This window comes from Bactrocera neohumeralis, chromosome 4, assembly GCF_024586455.1.
Source record: "Bactrocera neohumeralis isolate Rockhampton chromosome 4, APGP_CSIRO_Bneo_wtdbg2-racon-allhic-juicebox.fasta_v2, whole genome shotgun sequence".
In the NCBI taxonomy this organism is placed as follows: Eukaryota; Metazoa; Arthropoda; class Insecta; order Diptera; family Tephritidae; genus Bactrocera; species Bactrocera neohumeralis.
The window spans coordinates 1,387,509-1,413,419 of NC_065921.1; the positions used below are offsets into that span (position 1 = coordinate 1,387,509).

Genomic DNA, 25,911 nt, shown 5'->3' on the forward strand with positions numbered 1-25,911 from the left:
GATAGATTTTTTGTGAACAAGTACATATTGTGATATTCCTTCCTTCAAGACTATTGTATAGCCAATTGACTTTACTTTCAATGGTGTCCAGTTCGTACAGTACTGTCCAATTGACTCGGTTAAAGAAAGCGTTGAGGCTGACGTAATCAGCTTTCTTGAATGAGTAAGTGGATGGATTCAGTTGTTCTAAGTTGAGTTGAAATTTTAGACTTATGATGATGGCGAGAGGTAAAGTTTTATCCACGTAAGCCTCAACATTGCTGAATCAGAGGTCCAGAAGATTGTTCTGGAGGTTGTTTATGTTATTTATTTGGATACATTCAGATGGACTTGCCATCGTATACAAATTTGTCGCAATCGGCTCGGGGGATGCTGCTTGGCAAGTTGAAGCCCCCTACGATTATTAGCTTTGCGTAATTGAATTTCACATTGATGTAGTTTAGAGTTGTAAGTAGTTTAAGACAAGTTTCTAGTGTTGTAAGAGGCGGCATGTATACACATCCAACAATAATATCATGCACAGTACCTTTGATTTTTACGAAGACCAATTCCAAATCTCTTTCATCTATGGTAATTAAATCAGCATGGATATGACGTTTGACGGCGATGAAGTCGCCACCACCACGCTCTAGGCCGGTGCATATAGGATTTCTATTTATTGTGGATAATATTTGGATGTGTACTTTTGTGTTATAAGATGAATATGTATACTTGTATGTATGTGCATATAGAACCAAAAATATAATTTCCACAATTAAACACACTATTTTAATAACATTTGAAACAATTATAAATAAAACCATTTGATGGGTCTATTAATATCCGTAAAACACCTATTTTTTTTATTTATTTCTTGCTTTTTGTTTGCGAACACATTTGGATTGCTATTTAAATTAACTATATTATCTAAACCAGTTATACTATCCTTAAACCAGTTATACATACATATTTATTGTATAATAATATATATCTACATATATTCTTCGAAGATATATTTGCAACTTAGTATCACGATTTATTCTACTGTACACTTAATAACTGTGTCTTACGTAGTGTCATCTTCTGCAACCAAAGCAGGACTTAAAAGCCCTCTTTATGGCGCGCACATTATGAATGACTTGTTCCTGAAAAGGAGATTTGTATGTTCAAATTCTGGTCTCATTGAATCTTATTTCGTTGTAATGTACCTGCATTAAATTGAAACACATAGCAATGAGCGCCATACCAAGTAACAGATAAACAGCACAAAGTATAAAACTAACCTCCACTTTGTCTTTATCGGCAGTAATCTGGAAATGAAAACGGATTAGTTTTCTAGATAACAATAATAATATTTAGAAGCATACCACTCGCTCGCCGGGCACCAAATCGCCAAAACCTATACTACTTAACGATATGAAACAGAAGTAACTGCCATCCAAATAGCCCCATTCCTCCCAACGGCTAAACAAAATAGCTCCAGCTAATATATAACTGTGAAATCAAATTGCCTTAGCCAATTGTAATATATTTTTATAAACTACAGACTACCTTATCATTATGATCACGCAAACCGTTAGCGGTACAGTTATTTCGTCAGTATTCATTCGTATTTCTCTCTCAATGTCAGAATCATTCTCTTCCTCGAAGTTCTCCAGTGCACTCATACTCTGGGTCGAAGTTTCAGTTTCTTCACTGTAGTAACTGCTCGAGGAGCTGTTACTGCTCCGACTGTCACTACTACTGCTCGTATTCCGATGACTTTCCATATCTTGCAGCTGTTATGTAATGTTTTTTATTTTAATAGTCTCTGTTGCTGAGTTTCAAACCTACCGCTTTAGACATAGCCAATTGACGCAGTTTCTTTCGTTCCCGTATGATTCTCCGTCTTGCAACACCCGGACAAATGCGGCACAGGCATACTTTGGAGTAAATCCATTTAAAGGATTTGGCTAGAACATCGCCTATATTCGATAAATATAAAAGGAAAAGTGGCATACCAATAATTGCATATAAAATGGTCACTAATTTGCCCCAATCCGATTTTGGTGAAATATTTCCATAGCCTGCGGAATGAAAAATAATGAAGATATTATATTATGCGATAAAGTATGGCCTTTCTGCTTTAAGTTTTTACAACGGCGAAGCTTAAAGCGAGTATTTTAGATAAATATTTACAAATATTAAAAACAAGGAAGCAGTAAGATCGGTCGCGGTCGTACTTTTAATGCTCTCGCATTTTGTAAGAATGAAAGCCGTATGAAATATTTTTGGTATACGTTGTTAAGGAGTCGATTTTTCAACCAAACCACAATAAGTTCAAGAAAATAACGGGTATCTTTAAATTTCAAATTGCGCGGGTTTGGAGAGTCCAATTATCAAAATTTTTCTTTTATGTTGATGGTCACACAAGCCTCTGAATTAGCAGCACAAAGCTCACACTTGCTTGTTCGTGAAGGCTATCTAAAAAGCGACTTTGCATTGTGTTTTAACAGTGAGTAAACCCTAGCAATCTGAAAGATTGTATTCACCTATAGTAGTTATAACCGTTAGTGAATAGAGGAAGGCACCCGAAAAACTCCATTGTTTGTCAATATCTGGATCAATTAAGTTTTCATGCGCAACTTCCCGTTGAAATTCCAGTAAAATTTCGTTTACTCTGTAAAATAGAAAGGAAGAAGGCTGTGAGACATAAATGCTTGCACAACGCAAATTTCGCGTTCATAATACCTACCTTTCCTTATAATAAAAGTTATCAAAGAAACTTATATTTTGTACAGTTATATCCCAGATCTTCTGCAGGCATTTCGCCGTTATGTTGGGTTTTATACTTTTGTGCTTGTTGAATCTTTCGTATTCGAATAATTCAATTGCTTGGAAAATGAAGGCACCTGTATATAGTCAATGCAATTGAGTTCAATAAAAGAAAATCTAAAATATATTTTGAATTGAACAGAGTTGGGAGAGTTTCAATTTACCTCCAATGGTATAGATTATTACAAGGAGTATGATGCCAACATTACTAAACATAAAAGCTGTGAATTGTCGACATCTATCTTTGAATCGTTCGAAAGGGGGTTTTTGTCGTTTTCGAAATGAGCTGCGCCGTGATGACATTTTCCGTACAACGCTTACTCTAAGTCACCTCAAACAGCACTCCGACCGTCCTCTTGTATGCTGGAGTGAGTGTATGCACTTGTGTGTCTTCTTCGACGATGCTTTGTAAAGATGAGTTTCAACGGGCGATCGGCAATTAAAGTGGAGCTACGATCTGCCCCAATTTGCAAAAGAGAACCTCTGTGCTCTGTAACACTGGACATGCTTTACGACAGAACAGCAGATACGTATCATTAGTTGTGTGTGTTCTGTAAGGTTGATGGCGATAAGAACGGCAACTGAAAGTAAACGAGAAAATCAGTAAAGCATTAGAAAAATAAAAGTCAATGCAATAATAATAAATATTTTATATTAATAATTTTTGTTAATATATTTATATTAATAACAATTTATATTTTATGGTATTTTAGGTTAAGGAATACGTAGGTTGCCTTTCATATTTCGGGATTTGGCAACCCTAGTATTGCAATCTAGGAACTCACAACTTTATCGTAAAGTTTTATATTTTCAGCGTTATGCATACTCAAAACTGTTGTTTACAGTTACTTAAAATATGCATCTCGGCCAAAAAATGGAATTAAATCGCGAACATTTTCATGCGATTATTTTTTGCAACTTTCGACGTGAATTATCCCAGGAACAGTGCTTCGATGAACCTAATTAAATTTTTTGCGATGAAGCTCTATCAAGGACCAATATTTATTGATGGCATGGTAATTCCAATCGAAGTTGTAGATCAATCCAAGACGAATTTCGTGAAGGTCGTCCAAAATCAGTTCTTGCTCCGGAAACTATTAATGCTGTATACAAACTGATTGCAAGATCGTCATTTAACCAGCATACATTTAATATTGCATGAACATTTTTCAAGCGGAGTCCCACATAATTTATTGATCACTCAAAAAAGGCTAGGGTCGATTGGTCGAGAGAAATGTTGAAACAAATTTTTTAAATATATCTATGACAACGTGACAGATGATGAAACGCGGATTTATACGTATAAGTTCGAAAGTAAACAGCAGCCGACCAATTCCAATTGAACCGAATCTAACAAAAGCTGGTAGCCCACGAAGCTCTTCAAGCTGTTTTTCAGAAAAGTTGGAGATATCGCAACCAAGCCACTAGAACATCGCAGGTCAGTTAATTCTGCGTGTTATACAAATATTTTTGTGTCAATTGTCTCTCCAGAAATCAGGAAAGCCAACCACCGAATGGGGAGCACTCTTCACCACGACCATGCGAGCTCTCACTCCTGGAATGAAATGTATTTATGAGCTCACAAAACATTGATTTGATGAGCCGTCTTCAGTATAGTCCTGACTTGGCACCGAATAACTTCGTTTTATACCTAAAAAAAAAAATAAACTAAGAGGCCAGAGTTTTTCGACAACTGAAGAAGCGATTGTTGCGTTCAAAACTCATGCTTTCGAGATATCTCAATCATGTTGACAAAAGTGCTTCGAGAATTGGTTCAAACGCATCCAAAAGTATGTATGTATATAGGTCTTATTGGAGAATATTAAAAAAAAAAACAATAGAGTTACTTTCTGTGATTAGTATTTGTTTTTGTTTTCAAATCCAGAAATAAAAAAGACAACCTACATATCAAAAGCTTGGGCAGAATCAATTGCTTTGAGCTGTGATTACTAAATTCACTCGTTTGAATACAATCGCAGAATTTTTGGAAAAGTCGCTATTTGAGTTGTTTACAGTTACTTAAAAAATGGGAGTGCCACAAAATCCCCAGCTGAAAAAAAATCCCCAAACACATAATCCCCAAAATCAAAATCCCCAAAATTAAATTCCCCTAACACGAAATCCCCACCTCTTTTTTGAGGCAGTGTCACAAAATCCCCAAACACAAAATCCCTTTTTTTTTATTTATTATTAGGGAAGCAGTTGTAGATTGATAACCAGACCGCCGGGTGTACTTACCATCGAAACGAGCCCAAAAAATGAAAATAAGCCGACTTCGAAAGGGTACATATACCAACGAACCAGGAAATGTACAGGAAATTAATATACCGGAGCATTTGAAATACCTGGAGGGAGAATTATTTGTGTTGAGTGCTTGGGGTTTCGATGGTGAAAAGAACATTATTATGGGCACAACGAGTTCCCTAAAGGAATTGGAGAGGTCACACTGCTGGGTGATGGATGGGACGTTTTTTGTTGTACCGAAAGTTTTTCGCCAACTGTTCGCCATACAAGGGCTAATTGATGGTCAATTTGTGCCTCTAGTCTTTTGCCTGATGAGCAAAAAATCCAAGCAGGCGTACACTGAATTTTTTCATAAACTGTTTAATTTGGCTTTAGCACAGAATATTAATCTTAATCCGCAAAGAATTATTACTGATTTTGAGCGAACCGTCTCGTCTGCGGCAAAAGAGTATTTTCCTGATGCCCGATATAAAGGGTGTCTATTTCACTTTGGCCAGATCATTTGGAGACGAGTTCAGAAAGAAAGGCGGATGAAAGTTTCAGCATAGCTGTTCGTATGCTGAAAAGTTTATCATTTGTTCCCCCAGAATGTGTGTCAGATTATTTCAGTGAACTGAAGAGTAGCTCGACAGACAGAGATTTTAAAAAATTGTGTGCTTGGTTTAAAAACCAGTACATTAGTGAAAATATGAAGGCGGGTGCTATGATATATAATCCAAATTTTTGGTGCGTTTCGGATTCTTTTAAGGATAATTTTCCACGCACCCAAAATTCATTCGAGGCTTGGCACCGTAGGCTTAAAGTAATTGTAGGGAGAAAAAAATGTGGTGTATATGAAATCATAAAACATTTAAAAAAAGAAATGATAGAAGTTAAATCAACCATAGAAAAAATACACTCAGGGATCGGTGTGCGAAAAAACAAAAAGAATGTCGAGCGTGTAAAGAAAATTAAAAAAGTTGTTAAACGTCGTTTAGATTCAGATAAACTTATTTATTTAAAATCGATAGCACAAAGTATTTCATTATGTAATTAGAATTTCCATACATGGTTTATTTATGTAAATGTTTTGAATTTATTGCTTTTTTGTTTCTTTACATCACTAAAGATTGGTCTACATATGTATGTATATAAATATATGTTTATGTTAATGTATATAAGCTATTCGAAAAATTGTGAAGTTTGTATTTATTTATGTTGTACAAATATGTTAAACTGATTGATATAACATGTATTGCATTTTCTTTAATTTACCTATTAAATATTCGTGAAACCATTAAACATAAAATATCTCGTGAACTTCAACTTTAGATATAATATTGAGTATAGAATTCCCTTGTTCTGTGTGAAATACATTGAAATTAGGTTTAAAATCGCCGCGATTTTGGGGATTTTGATTTGGGGATTTCGATTTTGGGGATTATGTGGTACTCCCACTTAAAATATTCATCTCGATCAAAAAATGGAATTAAATCGCGAATATTTTCATGCGATTATTTTTTACAACTTTCGAACTTTGAACCTATGTAATTCTAGTTTTGCTAATGAAGCTCCATGACTACGTTTCAAGCTGTCTTGAACGTACTCTACGTATTTAAATAATAAATTAAATAATAATTAAAAACACTGCAACCCTATGTGTAAATATGCCATTTCAACTGCTTTAACACACCCTAATGTGCGATACTTTTGTATGTAAGTATGCTCGTATGTCTGTATTTATGGATATAAACTGCAATTTAAATATATTTTTTGGCACACGTGCGTCGAAACAAGTGCGGATATGTCTAAACTTTTGAAAACTTGACTCCGAACATACCAACAAAGATCGTATGGCTGCTTGTATGACAGAAGGCGTGTGCATACATACATATGTACACAACGACGATTTTGTGATAAGACCACACCGATACATATAAGTTTATAAATATCTATGCACATTATACTTGTGTCTGCATGTGGTTTTAACCAGTTGCTAATACTATGAGTGAACATCGTATGCGTAGAAGCGAAACTAAAACAAAATCTTGTCGGGTGCTTTGGGAAAAAATACTGTACATTAGCCTAAATCGTATGACTCACAAATGTTATTGAACTGCCTTTACGTGTGCGTGAATGTAAGGAAGTACTTTTGTTTTTAATATGTACATATGTGGCTTCGGGATATAAGATGAATTTTAAAGGCGCTTTTAAGTTACATAAATCTAGTCACATAACCTCAATTATTATAAATTATGTAAGGTTCATAAAGCACGTATTCGGGAGTGCGTCAGAAATTGATTAATATTTTATATACTAAGTATTACGAATTTAACCAAATTATTGCTTATAATATATACATAAGTACATGCAGCTGCGAGCATTGAAATAGTAGTGGGCATTCGTTAATACACTTGTGATTTCAAAAAAGTTAATAGTTTTTAATTCGTATAAAAAGTAAGTATAACCTGTCATACCTTTCATACTTTCCTTTTTAAACGGAATATAGGGTATGTATTTCCGAACCGGTGCGAAGCACTTTTGGAGTCTATGAAGAGACGTTGTGTTGTTGTGACAAAAAATTGAGGTCATTCTACCCAGCAATATTTTATTAGCAATTGAAAACTGTTTAGAGAGTTGGTGCCCATTACATTCTATTTCATTGCTCGCAGCTGTACTTATTTATTTTGTTAGTGTATTTATACTTAGCTTTGCATTATGACAACTGTGTGCTATATTTGGTTGTTGATATGGGCGGAAGGAATTGTAAGTAAAGTGAATTATTGATTAACTTACAGTTTTATATGAGTTTATAACATTAAGGCGAACATACATAGATGTGAATAGAATAGCAGCTATTTTCCCTGAAATGTATGGGATTTCTAGATACACTGTAAATGTCAAAATCGGTCGCTATGTGCGGGTTATTTTAAGAACGCAAATGGGAAGTAGACCCTAAGCTGTGAATATACACTTCGGATGCTCCTTGATGCTCACTTTCCAAGCAATACGTCCTCCAGGGGGATATTTCTCGGAGTGCGGCAAGAGAACTGTGGCCTTTGTCGACTTTCTGAATGAACAGTACTTGAATTGTGCGATCAATTCGTTCAAGCCGTAGGGCAACCCCACAAGGTGGTGTTCTCCCTCCTATACTATCGATCCTGATCGTTAACGACCTACTTAAAAAACTGATTGTCAATGTAGCACTTAGTCAAAGAAAAGTTTCTGAGAACCATGTAAGAGTTGACGTAAGGGTTTCTCAGTCTCTTAACAAAGTCGGAATTGGTCTTGCCATCAACCCAAATCAATCACCTAACCTAACGGAAATGGTTTTATTTTCTACAAGATCCCGTTGGCACCGCTACCGCAAATGAGAGTCATCCGGTGAATACAGTGAAATATCTAGAGCTCATCCTGGATAGAAAGCTTTTGTGGAAGCCGAATATAGAAGAGAGAGTAAAAATGCCATCCATAGCCTTATACTGCTGCAGAGGAGCCATTGGCAAAAGGTGGGGTCTCTCACCGAAAGTGGTCCTCTGACTCTAGGACACCATAGTCAAGCCCATTATGTTCTATGGAGTCTTTATGTGGTGGAGATCTCTAGAAAAGACCACACTTACAAAGAAGGTCGACAGCGTTCAACGGGCGTCGTTCATCAGCATGTGTGGTGCTCAAAGGTCCACTCCAACCATGGCACTTAACGCCGTCTTGCACATAATGCCCGTAGATATCGTTGGAAGGTGTATGGCTGCGATAGTTGCTAGCAGACTCAGAGAGTCTGGGTTCCTTAAAGAACACATGTCTGTACACTCAGAAATCCTCACACACTTTGACTTTATACTGTGTCAACTGAATCACGGCTTAGCCAAACCGAGCTCTGGCGGCTCCTTATCTCCTTATATACCGGCGAGGGAGTTGTGGGTGGGAAGAAGCCTTTGAAGAATAGGGGCAGTGAGCTTCTTTACGGAAAGGTGTTTCTATCAACTTCAACTTCAGACTTCCTGACTATTGTAATGTTTTCCAAGTCGAGGTTACAGCCATTAAGGCAGCAGTAGATCTCCTGCTCTGAAGTATAGCCTCCTTCAGAGAAGTGATCATCCACTCAGATAGCAGAGCGTCGATATGGAAGAAGATAAGGTGGAAACAAATTAACACTTCCTTTTTGACTGTCTCGCGTTTGGGAGGTCAAGGTTTAAACACTTGAGAGCTCATACCTTCATACATCCTACTGAACTGGCGGGAATGAAAATGATGCGTCTGTGCAATTTGTATTGGTAACTAAGCGTTTGATAATTTATAAGTTCGAACACAAGAGTTCTTCTTTTGTATGGCTTCACAAAGCACTGCATATAGCAGTCCACGTGCGATCTCTCTATATCAACCATTTACCATAACCTAACCTAACCTAATGTTAAAATTATAAGGTACCTAGATACAGTTTTTGTTAGTAGAAACCATATATATCAAAAGGTTGCCCTAAGAGTGATGTTATGTATTGACCTATCTGTGAACCGTATGAATTTACAGTTACTGCAATTATTCATTTAAATTTTTCCGCATAAGCCATCGGCCAATGGAAGCGTAAATTTCCTACTAGGTTTTGTGACCGTCTATTTCTGACCAAACATCCATTTTATGAGAGCAACTGACGCCAGTCGTCATTGTTATTACTATGCCCAAGTACACGGCGTCTACTTTTTCGGGGGCCGTGGCATAAGGGGTGTATTTGAGGATGCGTCTAATGACCGAAAAGCGTTGTTTAATTTGAATGAGTTGCAGTGAGCCAACGAAGGCATCATCATTATTTGGATCACTTTAATATTAAGTGGATTTTCGTATACTAGAAAAAGTCACTTTTTGTAAAATTGCCAATTATGTATAATGTGAAAATAAAATGTGTAAATATATACGAGTATGTGTAACATAATGACAGCTGCATTTTGGCAGGCAACTTTTCTTTTATTAAGTTTCCCCCATTTAAATACTATTTATGAGAAACCTAATTCAATTGAAATCTTTTTTATTTCAATGACATAGTCAAGACATTTTATGATCATTGTGAGTGGCTATTACGCGGGCATGCAATATATACCTATGTATATAGTATGTATGTATACATATATATGCATGTATATATGTAATTGCTTGCTTATAAAAGAAAAACACATTTTTTTCAAATTTGTCTGAATGGATAAAAATATGAATTATGAATAGAAATAGCGTTTAATAGGCTAGTGTGGTTGAATAAGCAAATGCGAAAGAGTAGGCAATTTTAGAAAAAGCACGAACCAGCTGTAACTTGGCTCCCAAAGCGACATTTGGCATGAGTTGATGGGCGGTAAGGGAAAACAGGTGTTCATCGGTATTGAAAAATTGCTATGTGGGCGCGTACTTGTGATGAAATACGAAAGAATATGTTACAATAAATATTTTTATTTCAATAGAAGTAATCACAAACACTTTTCAATAAATGTAGATTCAAGTATACATTATTTATTTTTTATTTATTTATTAAAGTGATCATGATATGCCGGACCACAGCTGAGCGAAAATGTATCCTACAAAACCAACAAATGAATTAAAAGTTTTCATATACATACATAAGTCGACTACTTCAAAATATAATTTCGTTCTCCTCAGGAATGCTGTCGTTTAGGCAAACCGAATTAGTACTTAGAACGAGTGAAAAAGTTGGTTGAGGTCGTGGCATCGTCTTCTTTGGGGTATAATATTCATGTAGCCCAATATCAAACTAAACGCAATCAAACCAAAGTTTTGCCCACTTCTCGCAGAAAATTTGTGGTGTGCATGATAGGCTTGGCAAGTTTTTAACTCATGATTATAAATAAAATATAGCTAAATTAAAAAAAACTACGAGTTTTAAAATAAGCGTTTACAAAAAAAGAACTATGCTCGAACAGCTAATTTTCTGAAATATGCCACCACCTGCTGTTTGGATATATTCCAGAGAAAGCAAACTGTGCATCCAAAATAGCAAAAGGCTAATGTGATAAACAAAACAAACATAAAATATGACTTTCGAGTTTATTAATATAACTTACTTCTAGAAATGAAAGGACTTTGATTTTCGTTCGTTAACGCCAATTTTCCGCAATATTTATGATCCAGTCTCTAGATAACAAAGTTGTGTTTCTTATGTCAACTGTTTGTCCATATCGAATTCAGTAGAATAAATCAACCATGATTATGTATGGTATTGATTCTAAAATTATGCAGTCTTATGGCTAGATAAAGTACCTTAAATTCCAAACGGAAAACAATGAGAGAAGCACGAGTACACTAATTGAGACCTTGTATTTGTTGAAGAATTTATGGCGATACATATATTAGGTAAATTTTAGCTGGTGTACCGTAAAATATTCAAAGTGTGAAAATAGTTCAGCTCGAAAGGTGTGGGGTTGTATATCCATGCCACCGTAGGAACAATACTGTAAATAAAGGAATATTTGTTTAAATTCAGATTTGATTGGAACATCATCCATTTAACAAATCACCTGTTAAAATGCAGAATGTCGACCCTATAAGAAACGATATAGCTACGAAGCTGATTCGTCATCTATTAAGGGGGTACAACCAAAATAGAAGGTATTGCTCATAACAATTTTGTTACGAATGCTTAATCCACAGAGAGTCCACAATTACTTAAAAGCAAGCAACACCAGGGAACATAGCATCTAAATTAAATTGTGTATTCTTTGTAGTTCTTCGAGGCACTCACCTACGAATATAATTCCGATATATTTACAATGAAAATTAGTATTTTAAAAGCCTGGCACTACTAAAAAAATGGTTCACATACGCGAATAACAAAGAAATTATTTTCCTTTGCGTGTTGTTGTATCATCTTAAGAAGGGACAAGCTTTGTGAATATTTTTGCATCAATTTCGTGCTGGCATTTTAAAATAATCGCAATTGGTTGGATGGAACACTTTTACGTTATTTATTTACGTTAGATCATTAATTACGAACATAAATATTTACTTCTCTGAATATATATTTTTTGTGAACCAAATTAGATATGGATGGTACACCCTGTAGGGAAACCCTACAACCAGCAGCAATAAACCATAAGAAGATATTTTTTACATGGCGATGCCATTGATGTCGTATGCCAAGGGGAATCTAGCTCTATTGTGGTCTACAATAGAACAAACGTTCAATTATTTATTTATTATATTTACGTCATATTGGGTAGTCGAGAAAGTCTTTTCGTATTTCTTCAAACTTCAACTTATTTTTTTTTATACTAATAAATTGATACAGGTCGACCACTTTTTGCCATTTTTCCGCTAGAGACATTTCCATCAGTGTAAATTGAAATTTCGAAATTTTCAGAACGTAAGCGAGCGAACCATTTATGTGCTATGTATGTATGTACACGAACTGATACAGCATCGTCTCCCTTATCTTCACAAATTTCATTATCCAACTTTTTTACAAATTTCTTTGCTGAATTCTTTGTAAAAATTTAAATGGATTTAATTTCAAAAACGTTGTACTCAAATGCATCACAGGTTATTTGGCTTTTCGATTCAACTGGATAACAGATTAATGTTGTTGGTTTTGCATTCATTAACATGCTTGAAGAGGAAGCACCTTACAGACTTTACAACAAGGTAGCATGTTTTATGGTTAAATTTTACATTTTCCAATAAATGTCAGTATTTTACGAACTATGTTAATTTACTATTATAAAATGTTAATGTTTTATTACTTCATTATTTAAAAAATAATAGTTTCCAACAAATTGCTTGCAATTACACACTTTAGTCAAACAGCAAAAGCAAAACGTTTTGCCTTTTCACACAGTCATACATACATACATATACGTGTAAACCTAATAGTACTACGGACAGACAGACATATATGGTTATATGTACATATGTATGTAAGTATGTATACGCAGTGTTTTCCGCATAATTAAATTGAATATTATTAGGTGCTTGAAGCGAAACGACTGCGACTGTGACTGCGAGTAACAAGCCAACATGCGAACGCTGAATCAAGCTGACCGTCTCGCTGACAAACCTTTGGACGGACCGTTACTTCGCTATGAAAAGATCAAAAGCTGTAATGGGATGAAATGCAGAACAACTCACTAATACATAGACATATATGTATATATATGTATGTATAGTAATCGTATCTTTGAAAAATCTGCTAAATATAACGAACATGTGCAAATACTCCGCCCTGCCACCTACGTATGTACATACATATGTAAATGTGCCCATATAGAGATACACTGAAAAATAAGTATTTCTCTTCTTCTGTACTGGCGTAGAAAGCGCTTACGCGGTTATAGCCGAGTTAACAACAGCTCGCCAGTCGTTTCTTCTTTTTGCAATGTGACGCCAATTGGAGATTCCAAGCGTAGCCAGGTCTTTCTCCACTTGATTTTTGCAATCGAGTAGAGATCGTCCTCTTCCTCTGTTTCCCCCGGCGGGTACTGCGTCGAATACTTTCAGAGCTGGAGTGTTTTCGTCCATCCGGACAACATGACCTTGCCAACGCAGCCGCTGTCTTTTAATTCGCTGAACTATGTCAATGTCGTCGTATACTATATATCATATAGCTCATAATTTCATCGAATGCGATATTCGCCGTGGCGAACGCGCAAAGGACCATAAATCTTCTGAAGAATCTTTCTCTCGAAAATTCGTAATGTCGGCTCTTCAGATGTTGTCATCGTTCATGCCTCTGCACCATATAGCATTGGTTTTCGTTCGTCGAGAGAAGACTTTATTTCTCAATTGCCACACGAAAGGCAAATCGCCTTGTCTAAAACTTCGTTTGATATCGAACAGCTAGGAGAGGTCCTTCCCGATCCTGACGCACCTTTTGAAGTTGCTCAACGTCAGTTTACACAGTCGTATTAGTTTTGCGGGGATATAAGATTCAGACATCACGACATAAAGGCAGCTCCTTTTCGTGCTGTCAAAAGCAGCTTTGAAATCGGCGAAGAGATGATGCGTGTCGATCCTCTTTTCACTGGTCTTTTCAAAGATTTGGCGCTTTGTGAATATCTGGTCAATTACGGTACATACGCAGAAAAATGTGCATTCATAAGTATGTACTTATATTAAGATACGTAATTAACAACATTAATATGCCTAGGTACAAACGTATGTACATACATATGTTTATGCATACTTGTATGTATATCCAATTGTTCTATTTTGCACTATTTGGTATTTCATTGTTATTAGAAACACACCACAGCTATTAGGAACTTAAACACCCGACCATTCTAACATCTGTGGTATATTTGTGCGTCATGACTATTTCTTTAGTACCTTGGGGAGATTCTGTTTACCCACCCTCGTACGTACATGTGCAGGTGAGATATGTGTTTATCTGCAATTGTTTATGAAAAGTGTGATTGAGTAATAGTATGGTAATTACCGAAGTTAGAGATATTTTATGGAAAATATATTACAACCTTCCAACGCAACACTTCCAAAGAAATTATAGAAAACATAAAAATTTTGGGGAAAAAACGACGAAACCGTTTGATCAATCAAACGAAGATTCTTTGAAATTCATTTATTTCCTTACTTTTCTACACAACTACATTCACATGTGATATCTTGGTATCTTTTCATTTACATTGTATGTATAATATATGTATGTATGTATGTATTTACGATCTCCTGTACGCAATTAAATAAAAAAGATCTATGCCAAGAGCCACATGAAAATCGTTTGTTTGGTCAGTTTAAGTTCTTTGCGTCAAATCGTAAGGTATGTAGGTGTTTCATAAATTAGATTGAATGGCTCCGCTTATAAAATTTTTGACAGTTCATCGCATTTGTTGTCCATTTTTATACTCTTGCGACATGTTGCTACAGAGTATAATGGTTTTGTTTACCTAATGATTGTACTATACATATCACCTAAAACTAATCGAGATAGATATAGGGTTATGTACATACTTATGTACATGTAAATGATCAAGAATAAGAGACGAGTTGACAGTCTGGCTGCCTGTAACTTATGTAAAAATTGGAATATCTTGAGGAAACTTGTAATAGTTTGTAGATGCGTAATCGGACCGGAGGATGGAGTCATGTGTAGAAGTTCACGCAAGTAAGGAAAGTTCTCTGATCGCTATTCATTTGGGAGTGGCCAGAAGCTATTCTTTTACATATGACTCAAGCAGCTCACGACTTCCGGTCTTTCACCAAGTATCCTCTGGGTAGAGAGAGAGGACTTTACTTTTCAATTGCCTACTCAGTCCGAAATAGCACCTGTTGGCAAGAGCAATCCTGCGTTGGATTTCCAGGCTGACATTGTTGGTGGTGTTAATGCTGGTTCCTAAATAGACGAAATTATCTACAACTTCAAAGTTATGACTGTCAACAGTGACATGAGAGCCAAGTCGCGAGTGCGACGACTGTTTGTTTGATGACAGGAGATATTTCGTCTTGCCCTCGTTCACTGCCAGACCCATTTTCTGTGCTTCCTTGTCCAGCCTGGAGAAAGCAGAACTAACGGCGCGGGTGTTGAGGCCGATGATATCAAAATCATCGGCATACGCCAGCAGCTGTACACTTTTATAGAAGATGGTACCTTCTCTATTTAGTTCTGCAGCTCAAACTATTTTCTCCAGAAGCAGGTCTGAAACCTCGTTTGGTGTCGAACGGGTTTGAAACCTGCCACGTAAAAAAACACCCCCAATGAAAAGTAGCATCCAGCCTCGGATGAGAGACCCCCCTTTGATGGCGACCATGGCAAACGAAATAAGGAATAACTCTTGCCAACAGGTGCTACTTCGGACTGAGTAGGCAATTGAGAAGCAAATCCTCTCTCGACGAACAAAAACCCAACTCTATAAGTCACTCATATGCCCGTCCTGCTATATGGACGATGCCAAAAAACTATGAGTCGACGTTGCGAGTTTTCGAGAGAAAAGTTCTGCGAAAATTTACGTTCTTTGCGCGTTGGCCAAAATTCGATGGAACGATGAGCTGTACGAGATATACATATGACGACATTGACATAGTTCAGCGAAGACGCAGCTACGCTGGTCAACAAAACACTTTGAAAGTATTCGACACATTATCCTTCAATATCCAATTGCTGCCACGTAGCGAAAAGAAGAAACGACTGGCGCGCTGTTGTTAACTATGCTATAATCGCGTAAGCAGTGTCTACGCCAATTAAGAAGAATCAGACCACTGCCACGGCCACAAAACACCACTAAATTAAACTATAAAACTCTAATGTGGCACAGGGGACTGTAGTAGCAAGAAGCATCCGTAGGCAAAAAATTTTGAAAATAATAATAAGTTTAATATACGTATCTCCTAATCTATTAAAACTACAACAAACAAAAAATTGTCTTCACAAATATTATAAGAATTCCTATTAGTGTGAAAATGGATGAAATCGGAAGATAACGCCGCTCACTCCCATATAATGGTAGTGTTAAAAACTACTAATACTACTTATGTATATATAAAGGCGCAATAAATCCATAACTAAATACGTCAGAGACATTTAATTTAACACCCGAGATGGTATGAGAGAGCTTTATGGGGGCCGGTGTGAAAATTGCACGATGGGCATGGCACCTCCCTTTTTTGGTGGAATCACATGTTTATCAAAATTGGAATTGAATGGTTGAATTGAGTCAATACTTTCCTTAAGCACCTTATACCTAATATATATATTTTCGAGCTTTCTGGTGACTTTATACCGCAGATATCGGCCAATATGTGAGTTATCTTAATGAAAATGAAAGAGCGTATTTTACTCATAACAGTATATCTTTGTGCCTAAAATAGATGAAATTGGGCGAAAACTTGGTCTAGCCTCCATATAAATAATATCAGGATTGTCGAACATCCGGCTGACCTTACAACTCCCACATAGTACATACAAAAGTAGGCCAATAAGGACAGCAAACCACGCCATATTTTTTCCCGTTCTTTCAACATTTCTCTTCAATAAGGTTTGCCATTTCAGCATGGAAAGACATACGATCCAATAACGAGTCGAAATTATTAAAATTTACTATCGAAATTCGGAGTCAGTGGCCTCAACTTTAGAGCGGGTTTTTCAGTAAGAGCGATACAAAAGTTTTTTGTTAATAAAACAAAAACTGTTTGCGATATCAATGAAATTAAAAGTACATTCGTACGTACACCATGTGTATCCATTGCATTTCGAAAAAATTGCGGTTTGGTGCGGTTTATGGGCCGCCGGCGTCATTGGACCGTACTTGTTCCGTTGCAGCAGTATCGGCCGATTTATGCTTGAAAACCGTCAAAAATTGGGTTTAGCGTCTGGACTTCTGCAAGCGTGCCCGTGGTGGCCATGCAAAAGAAATCGAGTTCCATACATAATGACATCGAATGTTCTTTCACACGTATAAATAAAAGAATCTCATTGATATCCCAAATGTTTTATTTAAAAAAATTTTTCAAGCGCTCTTATTGAAAACCTCTTTATATAGTATATATGTATGTATATATAAGATTGCTTATATTTCGATCTTATGGTTGATGTTTTACATCTCCCTGGCCTTGCGTGCAAGTTCCAAGAGTATAAAATGTTGCACCCGAACTTAGCTTTTCCTCACTTGTTTTAGCATATTTTTCGTTTAATACCCAAACATTGATCAACTGTTCGGACGGTGATATCGAAGAAAGTTAACTTGATTAATAACTTTTTTTATGTATACATATGTACATATGTATGTATATGCAGGGTTTTGTGTAAAGAAAAATGTTTTTGTTTTTTTTTTGTAAGTATTTTTTGTTTTGTTTTTGGCAACAACGAAACGTATGTACATACATATAAATATTAGCACACATGAGAAATAATTATTGTAATTATTAATTTAATGTGAAATCTGTCACCTTCTGACATATGTACATATTTGAACACATATGCACATGTGCCAGCCATCACGCCGTTTATTTAGTGACAGACGCGTCAAGTTTCCTGAGCAAAACAATAATGATGTCCACACCAATTTTCACTCAGTGACTTTTCGCAAAAAAAATTAGTACGAACTTTTAAATTCGTTGGATTCTTACGTAGCGCGCACATAGGCAGAGACCGTGCGTAAAATGTGCCAATACCCGAACATCAAAATAATATTTCTAAGTACGGAGGGTACTCTTTCGAGTGTATATGATTTTAACAGGCGCTATTATAAGAACTGGGGACCGATTGTCGCCCTGTATTCCCATTATGGGTACGAAATTATCTTCTGCCAGAGGGCAAGTACGACATAGATATTTTGCGATATCTTGCTTAATATCCGATCCGATCGATCTTTTTGTGTTTCAGTTGTATTTTTAATAATGTTTTATAGGCGTGGAAATGATTAAAAACAAGTGGAAGGAGGATCTAAGTTCGGGAGAAGCCAAAATTTTTTAATCTAGCAGTGTGCAAGTATCAAATTCCTGGCTACCTTCAAATATTGGTAAACAATTTCTTACATATGTACATATGTAATATATGAATTAAATCGAGTCATCACGTCTTGATGATCATTCATCCACCTATAAACCTGTTTATGATACGAAAATTTTGGGGAAGATTAATCATTCATTACAGTACCGTAAATATAGCGAATCGGAAATCATTATATTAGGGATATGGCATTCAAAAGCAGGTCTAAACCGACTTCATTCACATCATGGTGAAGAAAATATATAAACTTAATCTCAGTGAAATATCAGACATTTTGACCAACATAAACGGTTTAAAGGCGGAAATCGCTATTGTAGGGTACTGGACTGATTGCATTGCAACTTTTGACATTACTCAATTATACTCGAGAACATGTTTCCATTCAATTTTATGAAGATAACCCACACACTGACGACATATTGGCATAAAGTCTGCTAGAATAACGAAACTCTGATATGCAGGTATCCCACATTTTCGACATTAAAATATTATCTAATACATCCGCTAAGGGGTTAAGGATAGTTAGAATTTGCAAAAATCGTTTCTCTTGAAGTAATTTGACAAATACTTATCGAGTTATTCGACAATTAGTAAAGAGTTTTCGGGTGATCTTGAACGTTTTAGAGCAGATAGCTAGCAGCAGCTGCGAGGGACAAATTGAGTGTAAACTTTAAATGCCTTTTTCTCAAAGCTATAGTATGTTTTTTAAACTAGTAACCACTGTATCTTAGAAACCGTTCGGAAGATTACAATAATATGTGACCGTTAGTTTGTTAATTTAAAAACAGATGTTTCGATCAGGCACTAGGTTATCTATAAATAAAGCCAAGGACTAGTGATGGTCACTGTAATGAGCTTCGTTTAAAACTGGACAAACAGTCAAAATTACTATATGAGGGCTAGGGTAAGTATTTGCACATTTTCACAAGACATTGTTATCGGAAAAGCTTTTCTATAAATTTCAATTATACTTCATCTGGTATTGATAAGTTGTGGTATCAAAACAAGCAAGGACAATACAAGTATTTAGACGTGAGATGGCATACCGTACGAACACTATTTGTGCAAGGTTTTATTCTAAAGTGACAGATTCCTATGGAAACTAAAATTGTGATATGGTATAAAGGAAAGAGGAGTGGTTACAGTCTAATTTCGCTCACTTCACACCGTAAGATGAGAATGTCAAGGACATGTACCATATTGGTCGAATAGTTCCGGAGGTATCCGATTTTGCCAAAATGTGGGCGGAGTCAGGCCCATTGTGAAATTTTTACACCAATTCCAACTTAAGCACCATCAAAGCTGTAAAATTAAACGCAAACCACAGATACATACATATCCCTTTTGCATCTGATACAAATATAGAAAATTGGTTATTACCTAAATATCGAGTTTCCTTGGTAGAAGCAATCGGCAAGAATTCTTTTAGTTTTTCCTACACACGGCAGCCCTCGAATAAAAACTGTAATCATTGTAAGTGGAAGAGCTCGGAGAACGTCATCGCCTCGTTTGTTTTTGCGATAATCTTCACCTAGGCAATACTCTACGAAAACAGTTCAACTAGTACATATGTATGTATGTATATATACAAGTGTGTACATTTAAATGTGTATAAACAATGGTTTTGTATATTTGGCCGGATTTGTATATCTTAAGAGTCAATGTGACGTCACTGTTGAAATATGTACATATGTATGGACGCTACTAACAATATCACAATTCAAAACTTGTGTAAACAATATTCTGATCTGTATGGATGTAAGAATATCATCAATAACAGTTTTTCACAGCTTCAAAAAAGTTTGCGTATTTACTTGATTTCCATTGGGCACTTATTTTTTTACTATGTTTTTAAAATCTGTTCTGCTTTATCATACTCGTACATTCGCATTTAATTTATTTTTGCAACGAATTTTTACACAAATAAAATTTATCATAAATTATTTATAACTATAGAAGAATAACACTAAATTCACTTTTCAAATTTTCCATAATTTTATAAAATAGACAAATGACGAATTAAAATGCCGCCGGGTATAAATTTATGACAAAAGGTCCAGCGTCACTCCTATGCAGAAAGTACGACACTGCCGCGCCAACTTTTCCTATTTCGACGCGGTTCGTTTTTCGCCGCCTGCCAGAGAAATCACTACTGACACTATTTTGTCGCGACGGCCAACAAAAGAGTTCGAAATTGAGATTTTTCTGTGGTGATTCCTAGGTATTGACGTCGTGTTTATGACGATTTCCAACGATCAGCGATTTTTGGTCGAGAGAGAGTTTGTGGATTCTGCGCAGACGATATGAAATGATTAAGCAGATGAGCAGTTAATTAAAAGTTTCGAAAACTTAAGGATTTGTAGAGTAAGCTATGTTAATCGTAGATAAACCGTGGCCACAAGTTTTTGACTATTGGCAAACAAATAGTTCGTCAAAGTCAATAGGAAGAAATAGAAATATTTAGATAAACCTTTGGTGACATGGATCGATTTGGAGTTTTTAGAAAGGAATTATTTCATGTTTGTTGTTGCTTGTTTCGTTTTTATATATTTTATATTGAGTGAATTGTCTTTTTTAACGTGAAAGAAGTGGATGGAATCAAAACAGTGTTATTTCGGTGTGATTTATCATGTGATATTTGTACTCTAACCTAAAAGGAGTTTGATAGCAATTGTACTTTTAACAATTTTGATCAGTGCTGCGGAGTAACAGGTGAATTTACTTTCATCATTTGTTGCCCTTTTCACATTCTAACAGAGAGACGTACATTAAACCTATCAGAAGGCGATGTACGATGACTTATCAATTAATTTTCACTGAATATTTTAGTGGGCATACAGTGAGCACCTATTTACCATTTGTAAATTTTTGCAAAGTTTTAGTTATATACCGTTAATTTCACTTATATGTAGTGTAGTTAGAACCATTTTAGAACCAGAGTCGCTTAAAGAAAATGTGCAAAATATTTCCGAAGATTTTAGCTTACATAACATTGATCCTTAGGACTTCTCATTATTTTACTAAATCTATACAATTATCATCAATATTCTGAGATAAGGGGTATATAAGCAATATACATGAAAACTAATGAATGAATATAATTATTGTTGAATAAGACTGGGACAATTGGCGTGAACTTTTGTCAAAAGTGGGTGAAATCGGATCAAAACTTGCCCTATCCCCCATATACTCAATAAAAATATTTCTGATTGTCTTTATACCAATTGAAAGATGTCTTAACAATATCAAGTGAACGTACAATTATATTATATATTAAATTATAGTTTGATGTAGAAAATGTGTGAAATCAGTCCATCGACTACCCCTGCTCCGCTGCACTACATGTCATAATTTTTGTTATTCTAGCAGACTGTATGCCAATATGTCTTCAGTGTGAGGGTTAGCTTCATAAAATTGAATGGAAACATGTTCTCGAGTATAATTGAGTAACGTCAACTGTAAATGCAATCAGTCCAGACTTTCCTCCAATCTGCTCTATACAATGCAAAATAACACTTATTAACATTACGAGTACTTAACGTTTTCTTAATGTGTGAGTAATAATATTTTTTATGAAAAAAATATATAGAATAAATTTGTGAAGTGTTAGTAAATGTACCATAATAGTAAATTTTAGCTCCGAATTCTGTAGACGTTGTTCTGAAATTTTCCCGTTTCGTCAATTTGACCGTGTACAATGGTCGGTTACAACCGAACTTAGCTCTCCATACTTGTTAAATGAGTATTTATGTTTTGTAATGAATAGCCTGTAGTTGTTTTGATGACTTGTAATTTTGACGGAAATAATTTCAATGAAAAATACAATTCAAATAAAATACAATTCTTTTGAAGATACACACGTACATATATAATACAAAAGAGGGAAATTTTAATTCTCACGAGATGCCAGACGATGTAAGCATAAGATGTTCAAATTTCGCCACTGTCCGGCCATTGTATTTTAATATAATGAATAAATTATTATAATTAAAATATAACAGCCGAAACGAGTTGGGTGGACGCCAATGCTGCTGCTGATTTGCGTCGGGACCACCATCGGTGCTGTTATACCCCTAGGTTATGCGCTGGGGGTTATGAATACGCCTGCTGAGGTGAGCTTGGGTAATATTCCCATAAACTGCTAATCGCATGCATTGCCGATTTCAAGGTGATCAAAAAATGGACTATCGCTAGTGTGTCTAGAACATACAGCATTGAACTCAATGCAACGAAGGCGGACATACTATGGGCTAGCATAGTGTCAATTTTCCAGGTTGGCGGTATTTTGGGTTCCTTTATTTCTGGATCTATAAGCAACAAATTTGGAAGGTAAAAAGTCGGGAGCACCGTACATACTGTACATAAATATATATGTATGTTGATTAACTAGCTTCACGCCACTTCTTTTTACAGAAAGGGATGTCTTGCATTCAGCGGAGTTTTGTTATCCTTAGCTGGACTTTTCTTACATTTCAGCCGCATGGCTCACCTCGTCGAGATGATGTTATTCGGTCGTTTTTTGATCGGTATCTCAGCTGCGCTAATCTACACCTCACAGCCGATGTATTTGCTGGAGTGCGCGCCCATACATCTGCGTGGCAGTGCTGGCGTCTTCACACTGCTTGGCATAACGGGTGGCATTGTTTTTGGGCAAATATTTAGTTTACAACAAGTCTTTGGCAATGAGAAGTGCTGGGAATTGGCCTTAAGTTCCTACTTGATTTTTGTTCTGATTGGCTTCTTGCCGGCCTTTTCGTTTCCGGAATCCCCTAGTTGGTTAATTAAGGTGCGACAAGACGAAGAATTGGCCAGGAAGTCCTTGAAAAGTTTACGTGGAAAAAATGCTGAAGAAACTATAAATGCCGAAATTGCAGAATTGAAAGCTTCAGCCGCTGCCTCTAGTGAAATACTTGGATTTTGGGCGGTGCTGAAGAACTCAGAATTTTGCCTGCCTCTGCTAATTGTTATCTCATTTACCGCTTGTCAAGGCTTGAGCGGAATTAATGGTATTTTCTTTTATTCAGTAAGAATATTTACCAAATGCGGCTTTTCCGATGAAAATGCCACCTGGTTAAATTTCGGTTCTGGTGTGCTGAATTTTGTGTTTGCGCTCATTAGTTTGGTTTTAATGGAGAAATTCAATAGACGTCCCTGCATGCTCCTCTCAGCGGGTGCTTGTGCTCTATCATTAATCGGCTTGGGGTTCGCTTTGAAATATATTGTAAATATCGTATATATTAACATTAGTATATTCATTTGATTTGGATACTAAATTGCATTCTAGGATTACGTCAGCTGGTTCCCAATACTTTGCGTTATTTTCATGGCTTCCTTCATAATATTTTTCAATGTGGGCCTAGGGCCAATACCATTCTTTATAGGAACAGGTAAATTTACCAAAGAGTAACTTTAAACAACTAAACATTTAGAATTTTTAAGAACTCTTTGAATTACCACCTCGTACTGTGGCCATGGCTACCGGGAACTTTTCATGTTGGACCGGTAATTTCCTGATCGGTATGTGTTTCCCTCCTGTAGAGAGCCTAATTGGTCCATTCTGTTTCCTACCCTGTGGTGGTGTTTGTATATATTGCTTCTTGCTCACGTGGCGCTATGTACCGGAGACACGTGGTTTCGAGCCGTCGGATGTGAAGCCTTTGATGGCGAATGGCCTTAAATCGAAAGTAACTTAAAGTGAGGTTACAGAAATTGATTGAAAAAATATTGTATTACTGAAATCAAGTTTATTGCCTGGAAAGATTCTTACTATTTCGTTAATCGAAGAAAAGTCTTTTTTTTCTTAAAATTTATATAAACATATTACTGTTGTTTTCTATAAAAAATTATTTTTTAAAATAAAAATACTTATTGCATAATGTTAAATTCAATTCTCAAAAATGTTAATTTTTACCATCTGATTTGCTGTTTTAGTTTGAGTTCGATTCCAACTCATCTTCAATGGCTTTGATCGCAATGTTTTTCACTCTCAACAAGGTACACGGTTGTTTGTGTCAAAATAATCGACTTAGATGCATATGCAAGTATAGTAAGATTGTTTATGTACATACATACATAAATATATTTAATATATCGAAATGACGAGAATATTATTGTACTCTAACACACTTTCAAAGAGGCTTTATTAAAATAGGCCCAGTGTGCTCATATGCATCAGTTCCAAAATGGACCACATGCGTCTTTCTGAAAACCACCAGCATATAGTTGACTTCATACCATATACATAGTGGAGATGTCATACATTCAACTGGTTGTCTGATTAAATGGATAAAATACTTAATGTCCTCTTTTTAAATTTGCACAAACTTCGCATCATCACCATTATTATACAGTTACAGGCGTATATATTTGTTGCGAAGATATAATTATTTTCAAAATATTACCATGCCATTTTTTGCAATATTACCAAAATATTAAGTGAATATTTAAGCACTGACGTGCTTAAGCGGTCATTACAACAGGTGTTTTCTTTTAGTATATTCGTATAAAAGCATCCTCAGCAGCCTATAAAAATACACATGTACATGCATGGCGCATATAAATTGTGTTAACTTAAGTGAATTAATTATAAAGAAAAAATCTTTGTTTAAAAATAACGAAGTATGCCCCAGTTTGTGGTACACTGCGAAAATGTGTGCTAAATTGCCAACTGAGATTTCTTAAGGCTCCCCTAAAGCATTCATTTTGTTTTGTAAATTGATGTTCTATAAATAAATAAAGACAGTATCAAAGTTGTATAACATATTTGTAATCTAAACTATTAATTTTACAAAAAAAAGTGTTATATAATTATTTTACATATGACAACAAATTAACATAGCTCAGGTTTAAGTGGTCAATATAAAAACTACGCCACTTATTCCGAAAGAAAATGATGAAAAAGTAACTTTTTCTCTTGTCAGAAGATTATAAACTAGTGTTAATCTGCCAACAATTTAGCATTGCATCTTCCTCGAAATTCTCGTTTTACCTTCTAAATAGCAACTCTTCCTTGAGATTTTATAATATGTATATTTTCCACTAACATAACAAAACTTGTCCGGATGATTGACACTTGGGGTGATCACTTTTCTCCATGACTTTCGAAAAATTGTTATGATTTCCTAAATAAACTGTTAGAATGATCTTAAAAAACCTAAAACTTTTAATTTATAGTAGTACAGTATTAAAACAAATCTGCAATTAACGATTATGTATTCCCATAGTGAAATGTCAGTAATGTGAATTGTGTTCTACAGATGTTGCTTTGCACTTATCTCGCATTGTGTGAATCCGGAAAGTTTTTTCTCCTTCCTAATTGATCTATTTCTAAATATAAGTACATGCTATATATCGCCACCTAAAATGCAAAATAACGTTCGAAATTGAGTATCTTATTGATTACGATTCACTACTTCAAATTACATACCTAATATTACATACATAAG

General features: G+C 35.6%; 2 protein-coding genes across 6 annotated transcripts; one reads left to right on the forward strand and one right to left on the reverse strand.

Moving 5' to 3' along the window:
* Window positions 1–811: 811 nt before the first annotated feature.
* On the reverse strand, window positions 812–20,833 carry LOC126756109 (TWiK family of potassium channels protein 18). Of its 5 annotated transcripts, none has more exons than XM_050468948.1 (11): window positions 19,847–20,833; window positions 11,275–11,465; window positions 11,079–11,148; window positions 2,958–3,374; window positions 2,714–2,870; window positions 2,511–2,638; window positions 1,813–2,045; window positions 1,531–1,757; window positions 1,347–1,473; window positions 1,188–1,289; window positions 812–1,124 (listed from the first exon to the last, which is right to left on the reverse strand). In XM_050468948.1, the coding sequence occupies exons 4-11, from the start codon at window positions 3,094–3,096 to the stop codon at window positions 1,056–1,058; spliced, it is 1,182 nt and encodes a 393-aa protein (XP_050324905.1). In that variant the 5' UTR covers window positions 3,097–3,374; window positions 11,079–11,148; window positions 11,275–11,465; window positions 19,847–20,833; the 3' UTR covers window positions 812–1,055. The 5 variants fall into 5 exon arrangements, with proteins under 5 accessions (XP_050324905.1, XP_050324900.1, XP_050324902.1 ...); XM_050468943.1 differs by lacking the exon at window positions 19,847–20,833 and adding an exon at window positions 11,532–11,749; XM_050468945.1 differs by lacking the exons at window positions 11,079–11,148; window positions 19,847–20,833 and adding an exon at window positions 11,532–11,749.
* Window positions 20,834–22,369: 1,536 nt separating this feature from the next.
* On the forward strand, window positions 22,370–24,443 carry LOC126757468 (solute carrier family 2, facilitated glucose transporter member 1-like). The gene is made up of 6 exons (XM_050471399.1): window positions 22,370–22,381; window positions 22,468–22,578; window positions 22,635–22,795; window positions 22,880–23,687; window positions 23,751–23,853; window positions 23,906–24,443. The coding sequence occupies exons 1-6, from the start codon at window positions 22,370–22,372 to the stop codon at window positions 24,157–24,159; spliced, it is 1,449 nt and encodes a 482-aa protein (XP_050327356.1). The 3' UTR covers window positions 24,160–24,443.
* Window positions 24,444–25,911: the final 1,468 nt, after the last annotated feature.

What these genes read in the sequence shown, in the direction of transcription:
- LOC126757468 (XM_050471399.1), top strand. An exon ending in TTATGAATACGCCTGCTGAG is followed by an intron (nt 22,579 to 22,634) that starts GTGAGCTTGGGT and finishes GCCGATTTCAAG; the next exon opens with GTGATCAAAAAATGGACTAT. An exon ending in ATAAGCAACAAATTTGGAAG is followed by an intron (nt 22,796 to 22,879) that starts GTAAAAAGTCGG and finishes TTCTTTTTACAG; the next exon opens with AAAGGGATGTCTTGCATTCA.
- LOC126756109 (XM_050468947.1), bottom strand. Translation starts at nt 3,096, where the DNA reads ATGTCATCACGGCGCAGCTCATTTCGAAAACGACAAAAACCCCCTTTC. An exon ending in AACTTTTATTATAAGGAAAG is followed by an intron (nt 2,639 to 2,713) that starts GTAGGTATTATG and finishes TCTATTTTACAG; the next exon opens with AGTAAACGAAATTTTACTGG. An exon ending in AATTGGCTATGTCTAAAGCG is followed by an intron (nt 1,758 to 1,812) that starts GTAGGTTTGAAA and finishes ATTACATAACAG; the next exon opens with CTGCAAGATATGGAAAGTCA.